At 55.9% G+C, this 20,505-nt stretch overlaps 1 protein-coding gene across 4 annotated transcripts in view; it reads left to right on the top strand.

Annotated features, from left to right (window-relative positions):
* The window catches only part of ARHGEF10L (Rho guanine nucleotide exchange factor 10 like), a 97,189-nt gene extending 77,336 nt beyond the window's left edge, over positions 1-19,853 (top strand). For all 4 annotated transcript variants that reach the window (XM_087820203.1, XM_016216070.2, XM_016216088.2 and 1 more), the window contains 3 exons: positions 11,393-11,567; positions 17,405-17,527; positions 18,757-19,853. In XM_087820203.1, coding sequence (XP_087676329.1) covers positions 11,393-11,567; positions 17,405-17,527; positions 18,757-19,298 — 840 coding nt within the window. In that variant the 3' untranslated portion in view covers positions 19,299-19,853. The remainder of the gene's footprint in view (positions 1-11,392; positions 11,568-17,404; positions 17,528-18,756) is intronic.
* Positions 19,854-20,505: the final 652 nt, after the last annotated feature.

Raw genomic sequence — 20,505 nt, 5'->3', positions numbered from 1 at the left:
CGTTTAATGTCATCAGAGCATTGACCGTGGTCTGAAGTCACCCCCTTGACCATGGTGCATTGACACCCGCTGGGCTGTAAGCAGAAGTAAACAGGGCCTGGTCTGTCTTGTTTGCTGGCGTGTCCCAGGGCTGGGCCCAGCACCACCTCTTGCTGGTGCTGGTGGGAGAACATGAGGACACCCTCCCTCTGTGGGGCTGGTGGGGTGTGCTGTGGCTCTGGGCCCGTTCTCTCTGGGTGGAAGTTTGGAAATCTGGGTGGGAGGAGGCTCAGAGTGCCCGGTCAGTTGGAGAAGTGTCCCGGGAGGAATAGTGCCTTCGAGGAAGCAGAGTGGAGAGGTCACGCTGGAGACGGTGGGAAGGAATGTGCTAAAGGGCTAGCCAGAGGGTCCTGTGCCCGGGAGGAGTGGGTCCTGCTCAAGGGCATTCACTACCACAGGGCAGTGATTCGGGCAGGTGGGACATATGTGGTGGCACAGCTGTGTCACACAGAGGTCCCTCCACCCCCTTTCCCCAGAGTCTCCTTGTTGCTCTTGGCCCGGCCTAGAAAGTGCCAGGACACAGGGGCAAGTTGTGCCTGTGCTTGGGTACCAGGCCTGGCTCCCCGAGCCCGCAGGGCTGTTGTGAGGGATAATTGGGATAACCTTCTCCCACAAGACCCCAGCTCCCCCACCCTCAAGAAGCCTGTCTAGACCCTTCTCCACATGCTCCGGGTCACACCCCTTGGACTTGCTGCCACAGGACTGTCGGTTCCCTTCGCAACACTGGTCACACCTGCACCTTGATGTTTTGGGGATGATTATCAGATTAACCAGACTGACGCTTGAAAATCAGGCTGACACATAGTAGGTGCTCAGTGAGGGGCAGTGAAGGACAGGGTTTTTACCTTAGGGAAATGGGCTCTGTCTGTGGTGGGTCTGCTGAGTGTGGAAGGGAGGTGTGGGTGGAGCAGTTGACTGAGGACTTGGTTTTAACCAGATCCCAGGCTGGTGGGACACCTGCCTCCCATTGGCTCCTGAGCCTCTGATACAGGCATTGACGCCTTTTGTCACTAAGCACAGCAGATGAGAAACTTCTCTGGATTCCCGGATACCAGTGGCCCTCAGGCTTCCCCCAGCCCATCCCCACACACACACCTTCCCTACCCTTAATTTCCACATTTAGCGCCCAAACTTAGTTTGCATGTATTAGCTGTTGTAAATCTATCATAACAATGTGATGCAGCATGAATAATGCATCGCTGGGTTGTATTAGTTTTCTGTCTCCCATCTTATTTATGACATGAAATGGGTGGGAATTTGCAAAAGCGAAATCCAGGCACAGGGCTTCTTGGGTAATGGTATGCAAATTGACGTGAGGGCGGAGAGAGATCCCCCAAGTCCTCCTGGGCAGGCCCCGCCTTCATGCCACCTGAGCCTTCAGGTCCGTGTCACATCACTCCAAGGAGTCATCCCAGTTCAGCAGTTTTGCCTTAAATTGTGTGTGTGCGCGTGTGCATTGCTGTCATCTTGTCTTTTTTTTTCAAATTGCAAGTTGGCAGGTGAAACTTGAGAAATCGATTTTTCTAAAGGTTGTGGAGACTTCCCTGGAGGCTCTGACAGTAACAAGTTCCAGGAGGGTGAGCGGTTCCCAACAGCGTGAAGAATTGAGGTTAGATGTTCAGAAGAACTTCCTTTTGGGACACTTGTGAGCGACAGGGTGTGGGGATCCTGGGGTCCCCCTTCCTAGGGGAGCATCGAGGGCTCAGGACCGTGGTTTCCAACTCTGCTCCAGAGTCTGGGGTGTCTCAGGGCATGTCTTGTGGGGCTGGGGATGGCTAAGCGCAGGGCTCCAGGCCTCTTCTTCTCATCTGGAAGAGCTCAGATCTTTCTTGTATCCAATATTAGGTTCCCCCACATCCTGGTCCTGGAAGATTTACATTGATGAAAGGATTTCATGGTTGGAAAAAAAAGTGGTTTGAAGCTGTTGGCTCAGGAACATGTCCTGTAAAGCCACAGAAGAGGAAAGGGAGACGGTAGGGGGAAGGCAGATGAGAGGGGACACTGTGGAGAGAATGGGTGTGGTGGGGGTGGGGGCTGGAGGTAAGTCAGGGACAGATGATAGCAGCAGGTGGCAGTCCTCCTTCTGGGCCCCTGCCCACCCCCAGCGTCTCTGGCTGTCCTTCCCTCCCTGTAGCTCTTCCATGTCCCCCACCCTTCTGGTCACTGTCCCTTCTGAGTGCTGCTGCAGGGGTCCAAGAGGACAGGTACTGAAGGAGCAGCTGCCCAGCTCCCTGGAACTTGACAGGGCCACAGACAGACCCACTGGGTGCCGGGCCCTGTGCTGGGCTTTGATACAGTGGAGGCTGAGATTGGGAGCTAGGGCCTCAGTTTCCCCATCTGTAAAACAGAACTTACCCCAGGACTATGCCTGATGTATGCAGAGTAAGTGTCAGCAGCAGTTTCGTGGTGATTACAGGACTTGGTCACGGTCACCAGGAACACCCAGCAGGTGGTGGAGCCAGGACCTCAGGGTGTTTCTGACCCCCATGCCCCGGCTGAGGCCTGCGGTCCATTGTGCCCGGTAGATGTGTGTGCTCCTGCATCCTCCCATAGGATTGCACATTATTTGTGAGCAGGGACAGTGTCTCCTTCCCCGTATTTACCTGTGGCGCAAGTGTAGGCTTTGAGCTAACTTCTCTGTTGCTGTCCCTCTCCCTCTCCCTCTCCCTCTCCCTCTCCCTCTCCCTCTCCCTCTCCCTCTCCCTCTCCCTCTCCCTCTCCCTCTCCCTCTCCCTCTCCCTCTCCCTCTCCCTCTCCCTCTCCCTCTCCCTCTCCCTCTCCCTCTCCCTCTCCCTCTCCCTCTCCCTCTCCCTCTCCCTCTCCCTCTCCCTCTCCCTCTCCCTCTCCCTCTCCCTCTCCCTCTCCCTCTCCCTCTCCCTCTCCCTCTCCCTCTCCCTCTCCCTCTCCCTCTCCCTCTCCACGCCCTCCTGGCTCCCTCCCTCCTGCACCAGCTCTTCCCTTCTGCCTGAGCTCTGAGCCGCCCAGGGCCTCCAGCTACCCCAGCCCCCTCACTCCCTGGCCTTTGCACGGCCACTGTGCTCTGATGACCAGAGGCAAAGGGCCCAGGAAGGGTCTACAGGTGCAACTCGGTCTGCCCCTTTGAGCTGGGAAGCAAATAGAGAGCAGAGCAGCCGTAGGCCGACACCTGGAATGATGTTCTGAAGCCTGGCTGCTGGGGATCTTTCCAGACCAAAGCTCCCATCTCACTTGACCCTGCTTTAGAACTGTCCAGCTGCCTCTTCCCCAGCTCTTCCATCCCTTGGCTCTTCCAGCCCCTGCCCAGGTGGGCCATGACCAGCACTTTGGTCCCTGTACTGGGCCCTGGGCTTCAGCAGTCCCTGTCCTCATGGACCTGCCCCTCTGGGGTGGGTGTGGTGAGAGGGGTCATGGGGTTGGCAGAGACCACCCCCAGCCCCCGTGAGTTAACTCTTATTGAAACTCTCATCTGAGAGGCTGTTCCAAGCTCTTGGCAAGTAGCAACTCTGTAATCTTTACAACAGCCCTCTGCGGTAGTTATCTTATTTCCCCGTTTTAAAGTTGAGGAAACTGAGGCAGGAAGTGGTGGAGGTGGGACTGGACCCTGACAGTTTGGCTCTGAGCCCATGGCCTCACTGCCTCTCCCAAGCAGGAAACAGATGACAAGATCATCTCAGGCGGCAGTGAGCGTCATGCAGAGGGTGAGCCAGGCACACTGAGCCCGGCTTGCTCTGTCCAGGACGGTCCACTCCTGCTCTGAGCCTCGCTTCCTCGCCTGATCAGAGACTCAGGGGTCCCACCTCCCGTGGGGGTTGCAGGACCTTGAGGTGAGCTGAGCTGTGTGACTGCAACCTGGGCACGCACAGGTGCCAGAGATGCACATTCCTGTCTCTACCGCTTGGCCTTCATGGGGTCTCTGCGGTGGTTGGGTCAGGGGTGGGCACTAGGCAGACCCCCGGCTCAGCCCAGGCACCTACTTATACAGGGCAAGGATGGAGTGGCTGCCAGGCAAGATTATGCAAAGGTGCTTGGTGGCCCCAGTAGTTGCCAGCCCAGCCTCCCCCCTAAGGTGTCCATGGAGAGAGGGACTGCTACACTAGCTTGCATAATTGAAGAGATCAAAAAGAAATTAAATAGTACTAATGAGAATATCAGTAGCGCATGTTCTGCGACGCTTTCATTTTCTGCTTCCTCCTGAACAGCCAGATGCGCCCGAGGACTTTAGTTTGGCTTGTTTTTAAAGGCAAAATGTCTGTGCGGCCACAGCGGGACAGCCTCCCTGCTGGGGTGCTTTCTGTGCCTTGGCCTGGGCTGTGGTTGGGGTGGCAGGGGTCACCCCCAACCTCTGTGCCTACCTTCTTATGTGCTTTGTGATAGGTAGGCTTTAGTGCAGGAAAGTTTAACTTTTGGGTGCTGGTTGGCCATCTTTCTAGGAAAATGCACCAGAGACACCAGACTTTGCATAGTCAATTCCAAAATGGCTTGTTGAAAGTTTGGGGTTGGCTCTCAGTCTTGGAGCTGACTGGGAAGTCCATTCCTCCGTCCCTTCTAGGTTTCCGTGGTGGCCCTGAGCTAGGAAAGCCTAGCGTCTGATGAAGGCTCTTGTTAGTCAGGAATGACCTCACCCCCATTTTACAGATGAGTAAACCGAGACCCAGAGATGTTAACTGTGCTGGTGAGAGGTGGAGGTGTATGCCTCTGCCAGAAATGTGCCTCGACGGGCAGCTCTGCTTCGGGTACACGGCCCCTTGGCCTTGACCGGGTCAGATTCTGAAAGCAGAGTATTTAGCATTAGATGGGGTGCACATGAAGAAGTTTGTGCGTGGCTCGGAGGTTGGGTGTGGGTTTTGGGGTCCCAGTAGGGTGACCAACCATTCTGGTATGTCCAGGATGAGGGGCTGGGCGTCCTGTGCTATGACTGGGGCCTCCCTGGGCAAATGGGGATGAGCCGGTCACCCTGCTGGAATACTGGCTTCTCCCCGTTTCCTAAGCACTGTGACTGTGCGATCCTCATGTCGCCTCTCAGTTTGTTCCCTCAGCTGTGAAATGTTGATAATTATAAGACAGATAAAGAAAAGGAAGGGAGTTGTTGTGCTAATTGTCTTTAAAAGATGGGCTGTGCCTGCCCGGTGAGCAGCTGGAGCGTGACCTCTGGTTGATGGAATGACCCCACACTGCTGATTTCTGGAAGCTTCGGTGTCCTGCCTATTACATGAGGATGGACTGATGGTGCTGGGGCGTTAGGTGGAGGTGGAGTTGTTGAGGTGTTGGCAAGTGTTGTGTGGCTGATTTCTGTGCCCATGATGTGCCTCCCAGGCCAGCTGGTGGTGGTGCCTGAGCGGGGAGTGGGAGGCAAGAGCCCCTCACACCACACCTCCTGCTGGGGGGGGGGGGCACTGAGCTTGGGGTCTGCAGGTCAGGCCCATGCCTAGCTCCTCCCTGCCCAGAGGGTAACCCGGCTCATCCTGTCCTCTTTCTGGGCACAGTCTTCTTTCATAAGGGTCTGTGAGGATGGACTACTGCAGCCTGGGAAAGGCCTGGCACACAGTAGGTGCCCAGCAAGCAGTAACTGCTGGCCTTCTGCCTTCGCCTCTACAGCTCCCATCCCGACCCCCGAAAGCCCCAGCGTTCCTTCCCGGCTCCTTGGCATCATCTTAGCTCTATTGACTTTGAATTCTGAGCTGCTTACCTGGGAATTTATAGAAACCAAGCACAGAAATGTCACCTGGAGGCACATAAATATTATACGACTGGAGGTTGGGCTGTGTCAGCACTATTTGGGGCAGTACCACTCACCCGAAGCCCTCCGTGCAGATGCCAGCAGAGGGGCTGCCGCGAGGCTGTGGCGACAGGGCCAGGAGCAGGTGCAGGACACCTGGTTTCTCCCCAGCCCCCGGCCGGCTCCTGACTGCAGCCCCTGTGCACAGAGCACCCGCGGTGCGCAGCCCTGTCCCGGGAGCCTCCCAGCACCACTGACAGATGAGAGAGGAGATCCAGCGACCTGGCCGGAGAAGAGCAGGGAGCTGGGAGGCAGACCCAGGCCCTCCCCTCTGCTGCCAGCAGTATTGTTTTTAAAAAAATAACTTTGCCTCCCTCTGCAATCTTTTATTTAAAAATACATAAAACTACAGAAAGTTGAAAGAATAGGACAATAAACACACATATATTCTTCACCTAGTAAACCAGCTGTTAACATTTTGCCATAATTCCTGCCCCCTGTATTACGCATACACCCCCCTGCCCATTTTTTTGGATAAACCATTTAAAAGCCAGTTGTGGACATCATCACCCTCACATCCAAATCCTTCAGCATGGCTCCCCTACCTAACTTCAGTAGCATTTATCACACCCCCAAATTTAACATCAATGTACTGTCCATATGCACACTTTCCCAGTGGTCCCCAAGGTATCCTTCCCAGCTTCTCCCCAGCCCCGCCCAGGATCCAGCTGGGACCCCACGTTGCATTTGGTTGTCATGTCTCTTTAGTCTCCCTTTGATCTAGAATAATCCCTCTGCTTGTGTATGTGTGTGTGTTTGTGTATCCATGATGTGGACTTTTTTGAGACATTCAAGCCTGTGTCTTCTTTTAAAAGCCCCACAATCTGGAATTACCCAGTTGTTTCCTCCTGATGAGATTTGAGTGTTTGGCCAAGATTCTTGGCCAGATGTGACTTCCTGTCGCATCACCCGAGGAGGCCGAGCACAGAGGCTCGACCTACCCTTGATCACTGGGTTAAGGCGGGCCCGCCAGGTCTCTCCGTCATAAAGGTACCAGATTCCCTTTGTAATGACTAGGTCACCTGCCGGTGATTCTTGGAGAATTTCTGAATATCCTGTTCCTTAGCAAACTCCCTCCCGCTCCCTTTAACTACCACTGCACATCCATAGGACCTTTTTAAAGCCCCCACCCCTGGGCCCCCAAGACCGGCCAGGGATTAGAGGAGGCAGCTGGAGGTGAGAAATGAGAAGCCGTGACCTGGGTTGGGGTGCCGGGTGGGCAGCATTTCACCTGTTGAGGTAACAGCCTCCCCTGGCAGTTTCTGAGGTCCTTTCAGGGCAATCGAATACTGCGTTTGGAAAACAAAATAAGCTGTGTGGCTTGTCAGCACCGAGCCCAGTGGGCATCGAGGGCGGGGCCTCGCCACCAGCTGCCCCCACTGGGGATGCTGTGCTCAGCTCCCTCAGCCCCCCTCGGACACCCACGATGCCGGCGTGTCCCTGCTCCTGCCCTGTGTGTCCGGGAGGCCCAGCCAGGACTCCCAAGACCTGACTCCTGGGAGCAGGCTCCTGGCATGGGGAGGGGCCTGGGAGCCCAGAGAGAGCCAAGGAACGAGGGGCTGGGCTGCTGCCCTTCCCCCCGCCGCCTTACCTCTGGGCTTGGTGGGTTCGCGCAGGTCTTGTGCAAAGCCCTCTGGGCCTGGAGACAGACTTGATGCCTCTGGAGGAACGAGCCTGGATTTCCACCGCTGACTTTTCTTTTAATTAGATCCCGACAGCCCCGCGCAGGCTGGCTGGCTGCGGATTCGGCGCAGCTTTCTGTCCCAGGCCTCGCGGCTCAGTGTAGTTCGGCTTCTCTGGAGGCGGGAAATGCTCGCTTTTCTGCGGAGCCGGGCAGGAGGCTCGCTGCACCCATGTGAGGACATGTCGCCTTCCCGATGGTGCGTGTGTTTGCGTGTTCGTGTACAAGCATGTGCGAGCCGCCTTCGCGAAAGTCTGGACAGAGCACATCGGGCCCCCCTTCCATCCTGTTCCCCATCCGCTTGTCCAGCTGTTTGCCGGAGGTGGCCCTGCGGGAGGTGAGGTTGGGCCTCAGTGTCCCCTCTGTGACTGGGGTGCACGGTTCCTCCTCGGGCCTCTCCAGCAAGGCCCTTGGGAGCGTCCTGTTTGAACCGGGTGTCCCGCCTGTGTGGGGGCCTTCAGGGAAGTTGTCTGCAGTGCAGGCTGGCTCCGGAGGTGACCATCGTCCCGACCCCTCCCAGGGTGTCCCTGAAGGGTGAGCCTCTCAAGGAAAGAGAGCTGTGTGGGGCTGGGTGGGAAAGGTGGAGCCACTAAGCAGAAAAAACAACTCCGATTCAGACAGCGGCATGGTGATGACCAGAGGGGAAGGGGGTGGGGGGAGGCAGGAGAGGGTAAGGGGGGGACAAGTGGTGATGGAAGGAGACTTGACTTGGGGTGGTGAACACACAATGCAATATACAGGTGATGTGTTATAGAATTGTGCACTTGAAACCTACATAATTTTATTAACCAATGTCACCCCAATAAATTCAATAAAGAAGTTAAAAAAAAAAGGAAAAGAGACCTAGAGGCCAGTGTTGCCAGGGCTGTGGGCAGCATATTTGGGGTGAAAGGCCAGAGAAATGGAAATTCACCCCCCCAACACTGCACGGACTGGGCCTGGCTTTGTGGAGGTTGTTAGGAGTTCAGCCTCCCCCCAAATTCCAGAAGCTCCCTAGCTGAGCCTCCAGCACCTGGGCCTTCATGGGTGGGGGTGGGGTGCTGAGGAAAGAGGGACAGAGACTCCCCCCAGGAGCCCCTAGTATGAGCCCCCAGTCTGAGGGAGGAAATAGCTCCCTGCCCTCTGAGTGTGCCCAGGCTGATGTAAGAGCCCTTCCTTGCACCTGGGGAGCCCCCACTTTGGTGGAGACATGTGTCCCTGCTGTTGGTGAACTTCCTGTCTGAGAGGGAGCTATAGCTGCCGCTCTCGGGGTCCCCCAGTGAGGGGCGAGCGGTAGAACCCTGCCCCGAGATCAGGACATCTTTCCGCCTCTTCCCGCCCCTCCTCTGGGGATCCTTGGCTTTCCTGTTCCCCCAGGCCTCGTGCCCCTCTCCCCACTCCTCCGCTGGACCGCAGAGCTCAGCCATTTAGGGACTAGTTTAGCAAAAGCAATTTTGTTGGCCGTCTCAAAGTCATGCCCTTCTGGGTCCTGCATTCGGATCAGGAATGAGATCAGGAATGAGCTTAGAGTTGATTGGCTTGGCTCCCCCGTGGAGGAGCCCCCCGTCCCCCACCAGCTTCTTTATCTCTATGGGAAACCTCTTGGTGAGCTGAGTCGGGATGGAGTTGGGGTTGAGGCCCTGGCCAGAGTGACTCTGCAGGACAACAAATCGAGTCAAGTTACTTCCACCTCCTGTTCACCAAACTCAGGAGAGGCCCAGAATTCCAGCCTCCTGCCATGCACAGCCGATGATCTGAGCTCCTTTCAAAGGTGAACCTGATCATGTCGCTCACCAGCTCGGCCTCCCCCAGCACTTAATACAAGCAAACTCTTCACTGTGGATTCAAAGGTGGCCTGGTGTGGTCTGGCCCCTGCCCACCTCTCCCACCTGTGTCTTACCACCGCGCTCCCCACCTGGACCACCTTTCTACTTATCAAACACGGCAAGCTCATTCCTGCCCCAGGGCCTTTGCACCTGCCGTGCCCTCTGCCTGGAATGCTCTCCCCCTCCCCCACCCTATTATCCCAGGGCTGATTCCTTCACATTTTTTATGTCTCTGCTTAAATGCTACCTCCTAGAGAGATCTGCCCTGGCCACCCAATCTTAATGGTTCCCAGCATTTTTTCTGTGCAGTGGTTATCCTTATTTGGGGTAATCTTTATCTGTTTATTTGTTTCAGTGGTTGTGCACTGGGAACACACACTTCCTAAGAGTGAACTCCTTTAGTTTTCTCTTTCATCATTACCTTTCCAGCACCTAGACCCATGCCAGGCACACAGTAGGAGCTCAAGAACATCTGCCGAATGAACGAGACCATCTTAGGAACTGGGCCTGTGCCGAGCTCCCCCTCACTCAGGTCCCTGTAATCCTCATGACAACTTCTGCTTACAAATGGGAAACCGAGGCCCAGGCCCGCGAAGTTACTGAGGAAATGAGATTTAATCACAGGTCTGATATCAAATACGTGTTCTGTCCAACATCTTCCTGCAGTGTCAGGTCTCTGTCCTCTGTGTTATAGATGAAATGGAAAGGGGGACCCTCCCCAGGTGCTGCCCCTGAGCTAGTCCTCAGTGTCCAGGTTTCTCCTCCCCTGCACACCTTCCTCCCCAAGTTTTTTTTTTTTCTTTTTTTACTTCCTGCTGTACCATTCACATTTTCCTGTGCTCTGCACACAGTCTCTGTCTGTAAACAATTTGGAATGGATGTGGAACAGCCCACCGAGTGGATGTCAGAGTGTCCCGATGGCTAGGCACTTAGGTTGCCTCCAGTCTGCTGTTTGGGGAGTAACAACTGAATGTCGTAGATGGAGCTCGAGAGTCTATACAATCACTCTGACCAGGTTTTACTGTGTGCTGGTGCCTGTGCTGGGCACTGAAGGTCCTGAGGCTCAATGTCTGTTGTTGGAGATCGTAGTCCAGGGTGGGAGGCGCTGAGGAGAGCCATAGGGTGACATGGGTGTCACTGGGCTGGACATGGAGGATGGCGTGCAGAAGGAAGGCCGGTGCAAGAGTGGCTGGGGGTGCCTCATGGAAGAGGGACATCACCCTGAAGGGGAGTCTTCAGATGCCGACAAGCTGATTCCAGGAGGGCCGTGGGTGATGCACACAGCACATAGGTCATCGTGAGGGCGGAGGTGCGGCCGTGTGGTTCGTCCTGAGCATCCTTCGGGCACAGGCTTTGGTTGGCCTGGAGCATAGGGAGCCTGCTAGGAAAGAGCCGAGGCAGAGGTGGACTGAATGCTAAGCTCAAGAATTTGGATTTTGTTCCGCAGTGGATGGGAACACTGGCTGTTTGTCTTCTCTCTTTAAAGAGTGTTTGGTTTTTTTAAAGATCAAAATTATATATACACCTATTTAAAAAATCTAATAGCATAGAATGGTTCCTCCCCAGCCCTTCTTCCTGGCAGAAAATACTTTCCACCTGTTTCTGTTTTTAATTCATCTCGCACTTTCTTCATGACTCTAACTTGTCTGCCCTGCTGGTTCCTGACTTATCAACTTTGGACACCCTGTGTTGCCCCCCTGCTGTAAAAGATGAGGAATTGGCTCACAGCTTCCACCTCCCTTCCCAATAGTTGTGTAGTTACCTCTTCCCATTGACTTTCACTTCTTCCTTTCATGTCATGGCGGCATGCTAGAGCCGGGTCCTCTCAACTCCCAGGAGCCCAGTGCGTGAATTTCTCCCTGCTCCTTGTTTAGTGATGTCATGTGGGTAGCTTGACATTGGCCCTTTTGGAAGTATTTACACCATGGGAATTGGTAGACACGACACACCAGGATGCCCCTACCTGTTAAACAATTATCAACATGCCACTGCTGGGCTTCTGGGGTTTCTTACCAGACTCAAGTGGTTCAGACAGAGGCCCGAGTAGCCTGGCCCCCAGGTATTTGGCTGGAAGGCCCAGCCCTGCACCAACACCCCCCACTCTGTCTGCAGCAAAGCTTCGAGGCGCACCAGGATGAGGCTGTGAGTGTGACACACATGGTGAAAGCGGGCAGTGGTGTCTGGATGGCCTTCTCCTCTGGCTCCTCCATCCGCCTCTTCCACACAGAGACGCTGGAGCACCTGCAGGAGATCAACATCGCCACCAGGACCACCTTCCTCTTGCCAGGTGAGGCTGCTGTGGGGGCGCTGTTCTGGCTGTCCTGGGCCGGTGGAGGGAGGGAGCTGACATTCATGGAGCACTTTCTGAGGCCAGGAGGAGATGTATCCTGTCCAGCCCATCACATTAACCCTTGTGGTAGCCTTGGGTCAACCTTGAAAACTGGGCCCCCAAGGGGGAAAGTGGCAGTTAGAATTCGAACCCAGACCTATCATCAAGTGCCCCCCTCACCCGCAGCACAGTGGCCTCAGGCTCGCAGGAAGTGAGGCTACGAGCTCAACGGATTGTCCCAAGTCAGGCAATTGCTAAAAAGCCACTCTGGGTGGGTACCCAGGCCTGTTTACACCCGCTGCTCCTCAGGTTGACAAAAACCCCAATTCTCCCTTAAGTCACCTTCAGACTGAGTTGAAGGGAGAGAGAGAAGGCCGAGCGAGGGGCTCTTTTCTTAGAGGTTTTCCTAAGAAAGTCAGCTGTCTCTTTTAGTTCACTGGCGGGGTTTGGAGGTGGGGGGGGTCCAAGGGCTCGGGCAGCATCCCCGTGGGGCCTGTGCTTCCTCCTGCGTAGCTGTTTGTGAGACCAGGTGGAGAGGAGTAAGGTCGGAGCTCCCCTAATCCCTGCCTCGTACCTGTCTGAGGCCTTGATGGAGTTGGCTCCAGGTGTGCCCCTTACATCTGCTGCCCCGGCCCCCGCCCCGGCCCCCGCTCCCACGCCCACCCCTGCAGGCCGTGCTGGGGAGCCAGGGTGGACACCTGCTCGGGGCCCATGCCGACCCCGCCGGCCTTAGAGCAGCCTACAGAGCCAGCAGCAGCTTGCCTTGCCTCCCTGCGTGGCCCAGCTTCCACCAGGCAGACTGACCTGTGGCTGGCCTGGGAGGCCGAAGAAGCTCTGTCTGGTGCAAGCACTGCAGGCTGGGCTGGTTTTAGCAGCCGGGACAGCTGGAGAGCCCTGGGGCCAGGGACAGAGAGCGGGCATGGCAGGCTGGGGCCTGGAGCTAATTGTTACCAGCACTCGGCAGATGGGCTGTGGCATACGCTAGGAGCAGCTGTGTGCTGAGCCGGAGGCTGACCTCTGTGTCTTATGAGGCTGGGCCAAGGGCAGGCACCCTGGCCAGCACTTCGGGGGCTGTGCGGGCCTGTCTTACCCCAGAGGCCTGGTCCCAAACTCCAGAGAGGGCGCCTGGAAATCACCCTGACTCCTCCTTGCTCCCGGATAGTCGCGACTGTCCTTGAGTCTGGACTTGTGGCCACAGGGTCTAGTGGTTACTCACAAGATCAACAACAAATAGCAATAGTATATAATAACTACCACCCTGCCATGAGCCCTACTGTGAGCAAGGTCCCAGGCACTTTACCTACAGGACCTCACTTCATCTTAACCCCATGCGGTGGGGGCTGTCCCCACCTTACAGAGGTAGAAACCGAGGTTTATTCAGTGGGTCAGGGGGCTAGTCTGTGGTCAGGGGGCTAGTCTGTGATCATAAAAGGTCAGACTCACTCCAGAGCCCCACTGTGTGTAATGGAGGAAGGGATGACTTCAGGGTGGGCCAGAGTCCTGGCTCCACCACTGTTGGGCCTCGGGCAGGTCTCTGTCTCCAGGACCCTCTGGTCCCTCTATTACTGGAGGTGGTTCCTGACTCGGGGTAAATGCCATCAGGCATGGGAAGACACCTTGCCCAGGTCTGCGGTGGGTACACCACTGGAAGAAATACCTCCTAACGTGTTCCCCAAGGTGTGGGAGGGCCTTGTGGCACCTGTGTTATGGATCTTTTTCTTTTGCAGCTTTAGTTTTATTGTATTTCATCGGATTTAGCGATTATACAAAGTCAATCTGTTTACCTATGATAGATGTGTCTCTGTATCACAAAAATATTTCCCCATTCATGCTGATGGCTAAATTATTTCAAGTTAGTGGGATTAGGAGAAAAACGCATAATCTATGGGCCTCTCTGATCTTCAGTCTCATCTGTGGGAGGGGAGCAGAGGGGGAGAGAATCACACTGCCGATACGGCCAGAGCCGGAACGCGAGTGGCAGCTCTCACGGGCTTCCTGCGCAGTGTCCCCCTCCCTGGGCATGTTTCCCCATCTACACAGTGAGGGGCCGAGACTTGAGGCGGAGCTTGAGCATGCTGTGCAGGGCGGAGCAGGGCCTGGAGTCGGGCAGCCCTGCTGGGATCCTGGCTCTGCCGCCTCCCAGCCCTGGACTGGGAGCGAGTGGGGAACCTCTCTGATCCTTGGTCCCTGCCTCTCAGGGAGGTGTGGGCCTGAGACGGTGCGGTCCTTAGCTTGGGTAAGTCTCAGTCCCCAATGGTGCCGGTCACTGTCATCATCTTCGTCACGTCTTCTTGGCCATCCCCACGCCTCATCACACTGGCCCCTGTGGGACATGCATCTCCTGAGGGGCTCCCTTGCTCACCCCCCACCCTTTGAGTCTGTGCCCTTCCCACCACAACAGCTACATCAGAGCAGACAGGAGCCACCCCTGCACTTGCCGGACTTCTTTGGGGCTGGGCCCTGGGCACTTCTGGGGCGGAGGCCGAGGTTCCTGGGCGCAGGGCTTCCTGAAGGTCCCCATGGGTTACTGCCCTGGGCCTTCGTCCCCGGCCTGACCGTTCCTAAGCAGCAGCAGCAGGGAGCCCAGGGCCTGCCAGGCCGGGGCCCCCAGACCCGCGGGGAGCTGGGCCGGTGCCAGCCTCAGGCGGAGGGCAGCTTCAAACCCACCCACCTTGTGCCCCAGCCGAAGGACAACAGAGCAGGACTTCCCATTCTTTATTAGAAATAGTTTAAAAAGCCTTTTCAGTATCTTTCTTCCCCTGCATCAGCAAATGAAATAATTGCATAATTAGTAATAAATTTGTTCCTCCTTTAAGCGTGGATTTCTTTAAGGGGGCGTTAAAAATTTATCACGCTTCCTCCCCCCCGACCCCCGCCTTCCACCCGTGCACCCAACTGGTATTAATGCATTTTTGAACCTAAACTCCCTCCTCTTAACGAGACAGGTCATTAATAAAATGTTCTCCGAGAGCCTGAGCTTTTTAAAGTTGTATATCTCCAGATAGATGGCTTGGGCGAGCTGAATACTGCTGCATTAAGTCTCTGTGATAAAATATTTATCCACCATTAGGATTTTTTTCCTCTCGAACTGTTTGTGAAGTGCCTTGCTCTTTTCCTCCAGGCGGACCGGGAGGAGGAAAGGCCCCGGAACGAGGCCTGACGATGAAGTCATTTCTCAATTCTGCATCTCTTTCCGCTTCTCGCCGCCTTCCTTCCACTCCCCGGGTTTCGGTGGTGGGGCCGGGGGCCGGGGCTGGGGAGGCTGTGAGGATGCGGGGGCGTCAGGAAATGGTCTCCTTCTGGTCTGCAGGCCCCTGGGGCCCTGGGAAAGGTGACGCACTGGAGATGAAAAACTTGCCGCTGTTTTCCGCTCTTGGCTTTATTGTTTTTGCGGGTTTATGGCTCTGGTGGAGCAGGTCTTAAGACATTAGAGTCTAGGTCCTTTTAATAATTACAGCTGTTATCCTAATAGCCTCCATTTATTGATTGTATACTAGGGCTAAGAGCTGTGCTCAACCGTGTGTATATATTATGTCTTTATATACTGTATATATACATGCATATTTCTAATAATCATAAAATTGAGCAAGGTGGGTTTATAATATTCATTGATCAATGAAAGTGACTTGTTAATTCATATAGTTAGTGACATCAACACCGTGCCCTCTTTTACTTGTCTTCATTCATTCATTCGTTCATTTATTCACCCATTTACTCACAGGGTACTAGGGAATTGACTTAGAGGGCACCGGTAAGCCTCTGCCCTCACGAAGCTTACGTTTGGGTTGACAAAGAGTAAATAAGCAAAGGAGATAGTTATAGACCTCGGCCAGGGCCAGGAGGGCAGACAGCTGGTGACAAGAGGGGGCCTCTTGCTCTGACTTCCCCGGGGGCCGGGAGCACTGCTGTGGGACTGGAGGTGTCCTTGTCGTTGGAGCTGGCACTCTGTGGATTGACGCAGGTGTGGGGCAGAGTCCCAGCTCCACCGACCCGCAGACACCGTTTGTGAAATAGTCCCTGTCGTCAAGTGATGAACTGGCTTTTTTTCAGTGTGGTTTGCATTTCCACATTGAATCAATACTACGAATGTGCCTCTTTGAGTTTGCATCATATAGCCAGACTCATATATCTCCCTGCCTGCCGACAGCTCCATTTGGCTGTGTAATGTGCATCTCAAACAACACATCCGATAGGTAGAGAGCTTCGACTTCCACCCCGAGCCCACTCCTCCCCCACCTCAGCCGATGGCACCGCCGCGGACCTGGCTGCTGGAGACGAAACCCTCGGAGTGTCCTCGATTCCCCTCCTTTTCTCTCCTCCCAATATGGCCCGTCAACAGCTCTGTCGTTCTGCTTCAAAACAGATCTCAAACCTGTTGGCTTCTTGTTTTCTTCCTGTCACCACTGTGCCTCGGTCACTGCTGTCTTGGCCCCCTCCTCCCCACCATATCCTCCGTTGCACTGCTAAAATGCTCCCCTAAAGTCAGGTCTGTCACTCACCTGCTTGGACCTTCTGGTAGGTTCTCATCATGCTCCGAATGAGCAGTCACAGTCCTTACGCTGACCCACCCACTCTCCTGACCTCCCTCTGGTCGTCTCAAGTTGGCCCCCATCCCCGAGCTGCGCTGGCTTCAGTCTGTTCCACCTACCCGCTAAGCTCATTCTTGTCACAGGGCCTTTGCATGTGCTGTCTCCCAGGGAGGCAGGTGTTAGCCTGCTCCCAGCCTCTCCCTCTCCCCCATTCTCAGTGACTGGAACTGATAGCAATGGAAGAGCAACGATAACGGCAGACAGCACTTGCCTGTGCCCACCACGGGCCCAGCGCTGGCTCAAGTGATTCTCATTCATTGACTCGTTTCATCCTCAGGACAAGGCTAGCTATGAAATGTCATCATTGTCTGCCCTTGCAAGTGAGGAAACCACGGCATGGAGAGGGTTAGGGACTGGCCCTGGGTCATGTTGCCAGGAGGTGGCAGAGTTGGGATTTGAACCCAGCACCTGGCCCTGGAGCCCTGCTCTCAGCCACTGTGCTGTGAGGCCACTTTTCTTCCTCCCTGTAAAGAGCAGTGGGACCCTCCCTGCCACTGCTTTTTGCTAAAATGAAGAGAAAGCACCCAGTGGATAGCCAATAAGAGCTAACCTGGGCTGACATCAGAAACAAGCTAGTTGCTGGCCCTGAACTGTCCATTTCACTCTTGGGCCCAGGGACCACAGTGTGCGCTGTGCCCTCCCTAGGGGAGGGCCCACGTGAGCAAAATGTCCAGCCCACTGGAAGTTTAGGGGCTGCGCCAGTTTGCCAGTTGCCCTGCTCCTTCGTATCTACCCTGCCCCTCCCCATGCACCCCTTTCCGCACCAACATCTTCTTCACCCTCACACTGCATCTTTCCAGGCCTCCCTGGCTTCACTGTCCAGGCAGCTGGTTGTGACCCTGGTGTGGGCTGCCCTGAGCCTGCCTTTTGGGCCAGAGGACCCAGCCACTGCATTCCGGGAGCTCACATGGGCCAGCGCCGTGCTCTGTGGCATTACCTCATTGCATCCTTGCAGCAACCCCAAGTTACACGGGCGGAAACTGAGGCTGGCTGAGGGGAGCGCTCAGCTCGGGTATCCAGGGGCCAGACCCCAGCCAGGTCCGCCTTCCAAGCCCCAGCTCTTAACCACGCCCCATCCAGCTTCTTTCCTGCCTCACCGGAGGAGCCCAGACTGTACCCTTTCCTCAGTTTGAGGTGGCTCCCAGAACCCACCCCTGCCCCCCAAGGAGGGTGCACCGCTGCTCATGCTGGCCCCTCTCTCTGCAGGCCAGAAGCATCTGTGCGTCACCAGCCTCCTGATCTGCCAGGGTCTGCTCTGGGTGGGCACTGACCAGGGTGTCATTGTCCTGCTGCCGGTGCCTCGGTTAGAAGGCATCCCCAAGATCACAGGTGAGTTCGGGGAGCCAGTCTTGTCAGGCAGGGCCCAGGAATTAGCTGCAGATGGCGGGGCGTGGGGGGATGGCGGGTCATGCCCAGATGTGTGTGTGCGTGTGGAGGGGTCTATTCTCCAACTTTCTGTCAGTGTAAGCAGCACTGGGGCACAATGCAATTAAATCGTCTCAGCCCCACAGTCTCCCGTCTTCTTTGAGTCTCAATTTCCCAGCCTGGCAAATGGGCATAGTAGTGCATATCAGCCAGATGTCTTGAGGGCTGGCTGAGACACGTGACTGATGGCAGAGGCTCTGCTGGGCCCCTCCTGATCCCTCCCCACAGCAGCTTCAAAATGTCTAGGCTCCAGAGATAGAAATAACCGAGGGCTCCTGGGGATGGAGGCCATGTACAAATGTGTGTGCGTGGATTAGAGGAAGGTCTGCCCCGACGTGTGGCACCAGGGCCCAGGAGAATAGGGTGGGTCAAGGAGGACCCCAGAGCCCTGGGTCTCTCTCTGCCTCCTCCTGGAGGGTGATGACAGAGTGGCCGGAGAGCAGGGGTGAGTGGGAGGGAGGAGCCCTGAGGGTAGGCCAGCCCTGGCTGCATCTCGAGCTCTCTGCTAAAGAAGACTTTCTTCCTAAATTCTGAGATTGCCTGTTTTCACCATATAGGTCATGTTGTTCATCCCAGGCTAGGTCCTGGGGCTGCAGAGACCCTGCCCCCAAGGTGTGGCAGCCTGGTAGGGGGGGCTGTAGTCCAGGGTGGCAGGTGCTAGGATGGTGGGTGGCCCGGGGACTGTGGGCACAGAGACAGGATGATCAGCTCTCCGTGGGTGGATTCCAGAAGGATGTGCTGTGGAAGAGCTTGAGCTGGCCTCCCAAGGATGAGTTATGGAATCAGGGGGGTGAGAAAGGCTCTCTAGGTGGAGGCAGTGGCTTGGGCAGAGGCACTGAGCTGTGAGGGTGGCTCAGGCAGGGAGCTGCAGATGCTTTTACACTGAAGGTCCCCCAGTGGTTTCTAAGATCACTCCTGTCCTCCTGCTTCACCCCCAAAGAAAGTAGCCCTAGAGAGTGGGAGAGCCCTACTAGTCCAGACCCATGGCCCTCTGGCAAGGTTCCAACATAGACTGGCAGTTACAAAAAACAAACAAAAACCCCACAACCAGAAAGTTCTACCAGAGACATATGTCGGTGCCTCGCTTAAAGCTCTGGACCTTTGAGCCCCTTCTCTCTGCCCCATTTCTGCAGGGAAAGGCATGGTCTCCCTCAACGGCCACTGCGGGCCTGTGACCTTCCTGGCCGTGGCTACCAGCATCTTGGCCCTCGACATCCTGCGGAGTGACCAGGAAGAGGCCGAGGGCCCAAGGGCCGAGGAGGACAAGCCCGACGGGCAGGCCCCCGAGCCAGCACCTGTGCCCTCCAGCCACGGGGCCCGAGAGCTGACCCGCAAGAAGGGCATTCTCCTGCAGTACCGCCTGCGCTCCACCGCCCACCTCCCGGGCCCGGTGCTCTCGGTGCGGGAGCCCGTGCCCGCCGACGGCTCAGCCCTGGAGCACAGCGAGGAGGACGGCTCCATCTACGAGATGGCCGATGACCCCGACGTCTGGGTGCGCAGCCGGCCCTGTGCCCGCGACGCCCATCGCAAGGAGATCTGCTCTGTGGCCATCATCTCCGGCGGGCAGGGCTACCGGAACTTCGGCAGTGCCTTGGGTGTTGGCGGGAGGCCGCCCTCGTGCGGGGAGATGGACAGCACCCTCCTCATTTGGCAGGTGCCCTTGTTGACACTATAGCCCCCACCCAGGGTGCACAGCTGCAGCCATGCCCCACCGTCGGCCTGCCGCGGGCCCTTCGGTCATCCAGGGTCCCCCGGGCAGTGCGGGCGGAATCGCCTTCCAGGGACCGGCGCAGGGCCACGCGGACGGACGGGTCTGGGTCTCTAGTACCTGCCCCAGGCAGACTGGCCTGATCTATAGTAACTATCTTTGCAGAGCAGAGGAAAACCCCTTCCTTTTAAAAAACAAAACAAATTTAGAGTGTTTGGGGGAGGGTTTGGGCTTGTGGAGAGGGAAGACTCCTCTGGAGGAAATGGCCATTTTAAAAAACAAAACACAAAACCTCACAACTGCTTGGCAAGCCCAGCGCCTCCTGTCCGGGCCGAGCGGGGCCCAGAGGCGGCCACGCGCCCCTCCTGGAAGGGCGTGTGTGTGTGCGTGTATGAGAGCATGTGGGCTGCTGTGTGAATATATATAAATACGTATATATGGTGTATATCATCTGTGTATAAATAAAATCTGTACATATTGGAGCTCTGGGAGATGCTGGAATAAAAGGCAAGAGTAACGCCAGTACTTGGATTGAAGGGTTTTCTTTTTGAGATGTAACAGGGGAAGAAACAGAGAGCAGCTGTCACTGGATAGGGATTGTCCTGGAGCAGGAGGGACACTGCCCTCAGCAGGAGTGTCCGAAGCCAGGCACCAGGGAGACCTGCCACAAGCACAGGCCCTAGAAGTGTGCCTTTCGGTGCGGTTGCCACTGGTCACCAATGGCTATTTGATTTTTTAAAATTAATTAATGAAAACTGACTTAAATGGAAAATGCAGTTTCTCAGTCCCGATAGCCACATTTCTAGTGTGGCCTGAAGCGCCCCCCAAGGTGAGTGCAGACTGTGTTGGACAACACAGAGACGACTGTTTCCATCACCCTGGGAGGTTCCCTTCCGCTCGAGAAGGGGCTCGTGGGAGCTTCTTTTCTGAACATTTTTTTGAGAAAAAGGCTGGGCCCCCAGCTCTGGAGTGGTATGGAGGCAGGAGGCCTTGGCTCTGCCAACCTGGGAGGGAAGGAAGCTGAGGGCTTCACCGCATGGAAGGCGAGGTCTGGGGCTGTTGCTATGGGCAACAGAGCAAGGCAGGGATGGGGCTGAGGTCCCTGTGTCTGCGGGAGGATGTGAGTTCTGGGCGGTGGGAGCAGAGCCCAGGCCGTGGGGGGATTGAGAGGTGG

The sequence above is a fragment of the Miniopterus natalensis genome, chromosome 9 (genome assembly GCF_054644295.1).
Source record: "Miniopterus natalensis isolate mMinNat1 chromosome 9, mMinNat1.hap1, whole genome shotgun sequence".
NCBI lineage: Eukaryota > Metazoa > Chordata > Mammalia > Chiroptera > Miniopteridae > Miniopterus > Miniopterus natalensis.
The sequence above is the reverse complement of the archived record's forward strand: the minus strand, read 5'-3'. Positions and strand labels throughout refer to the sequence as shown.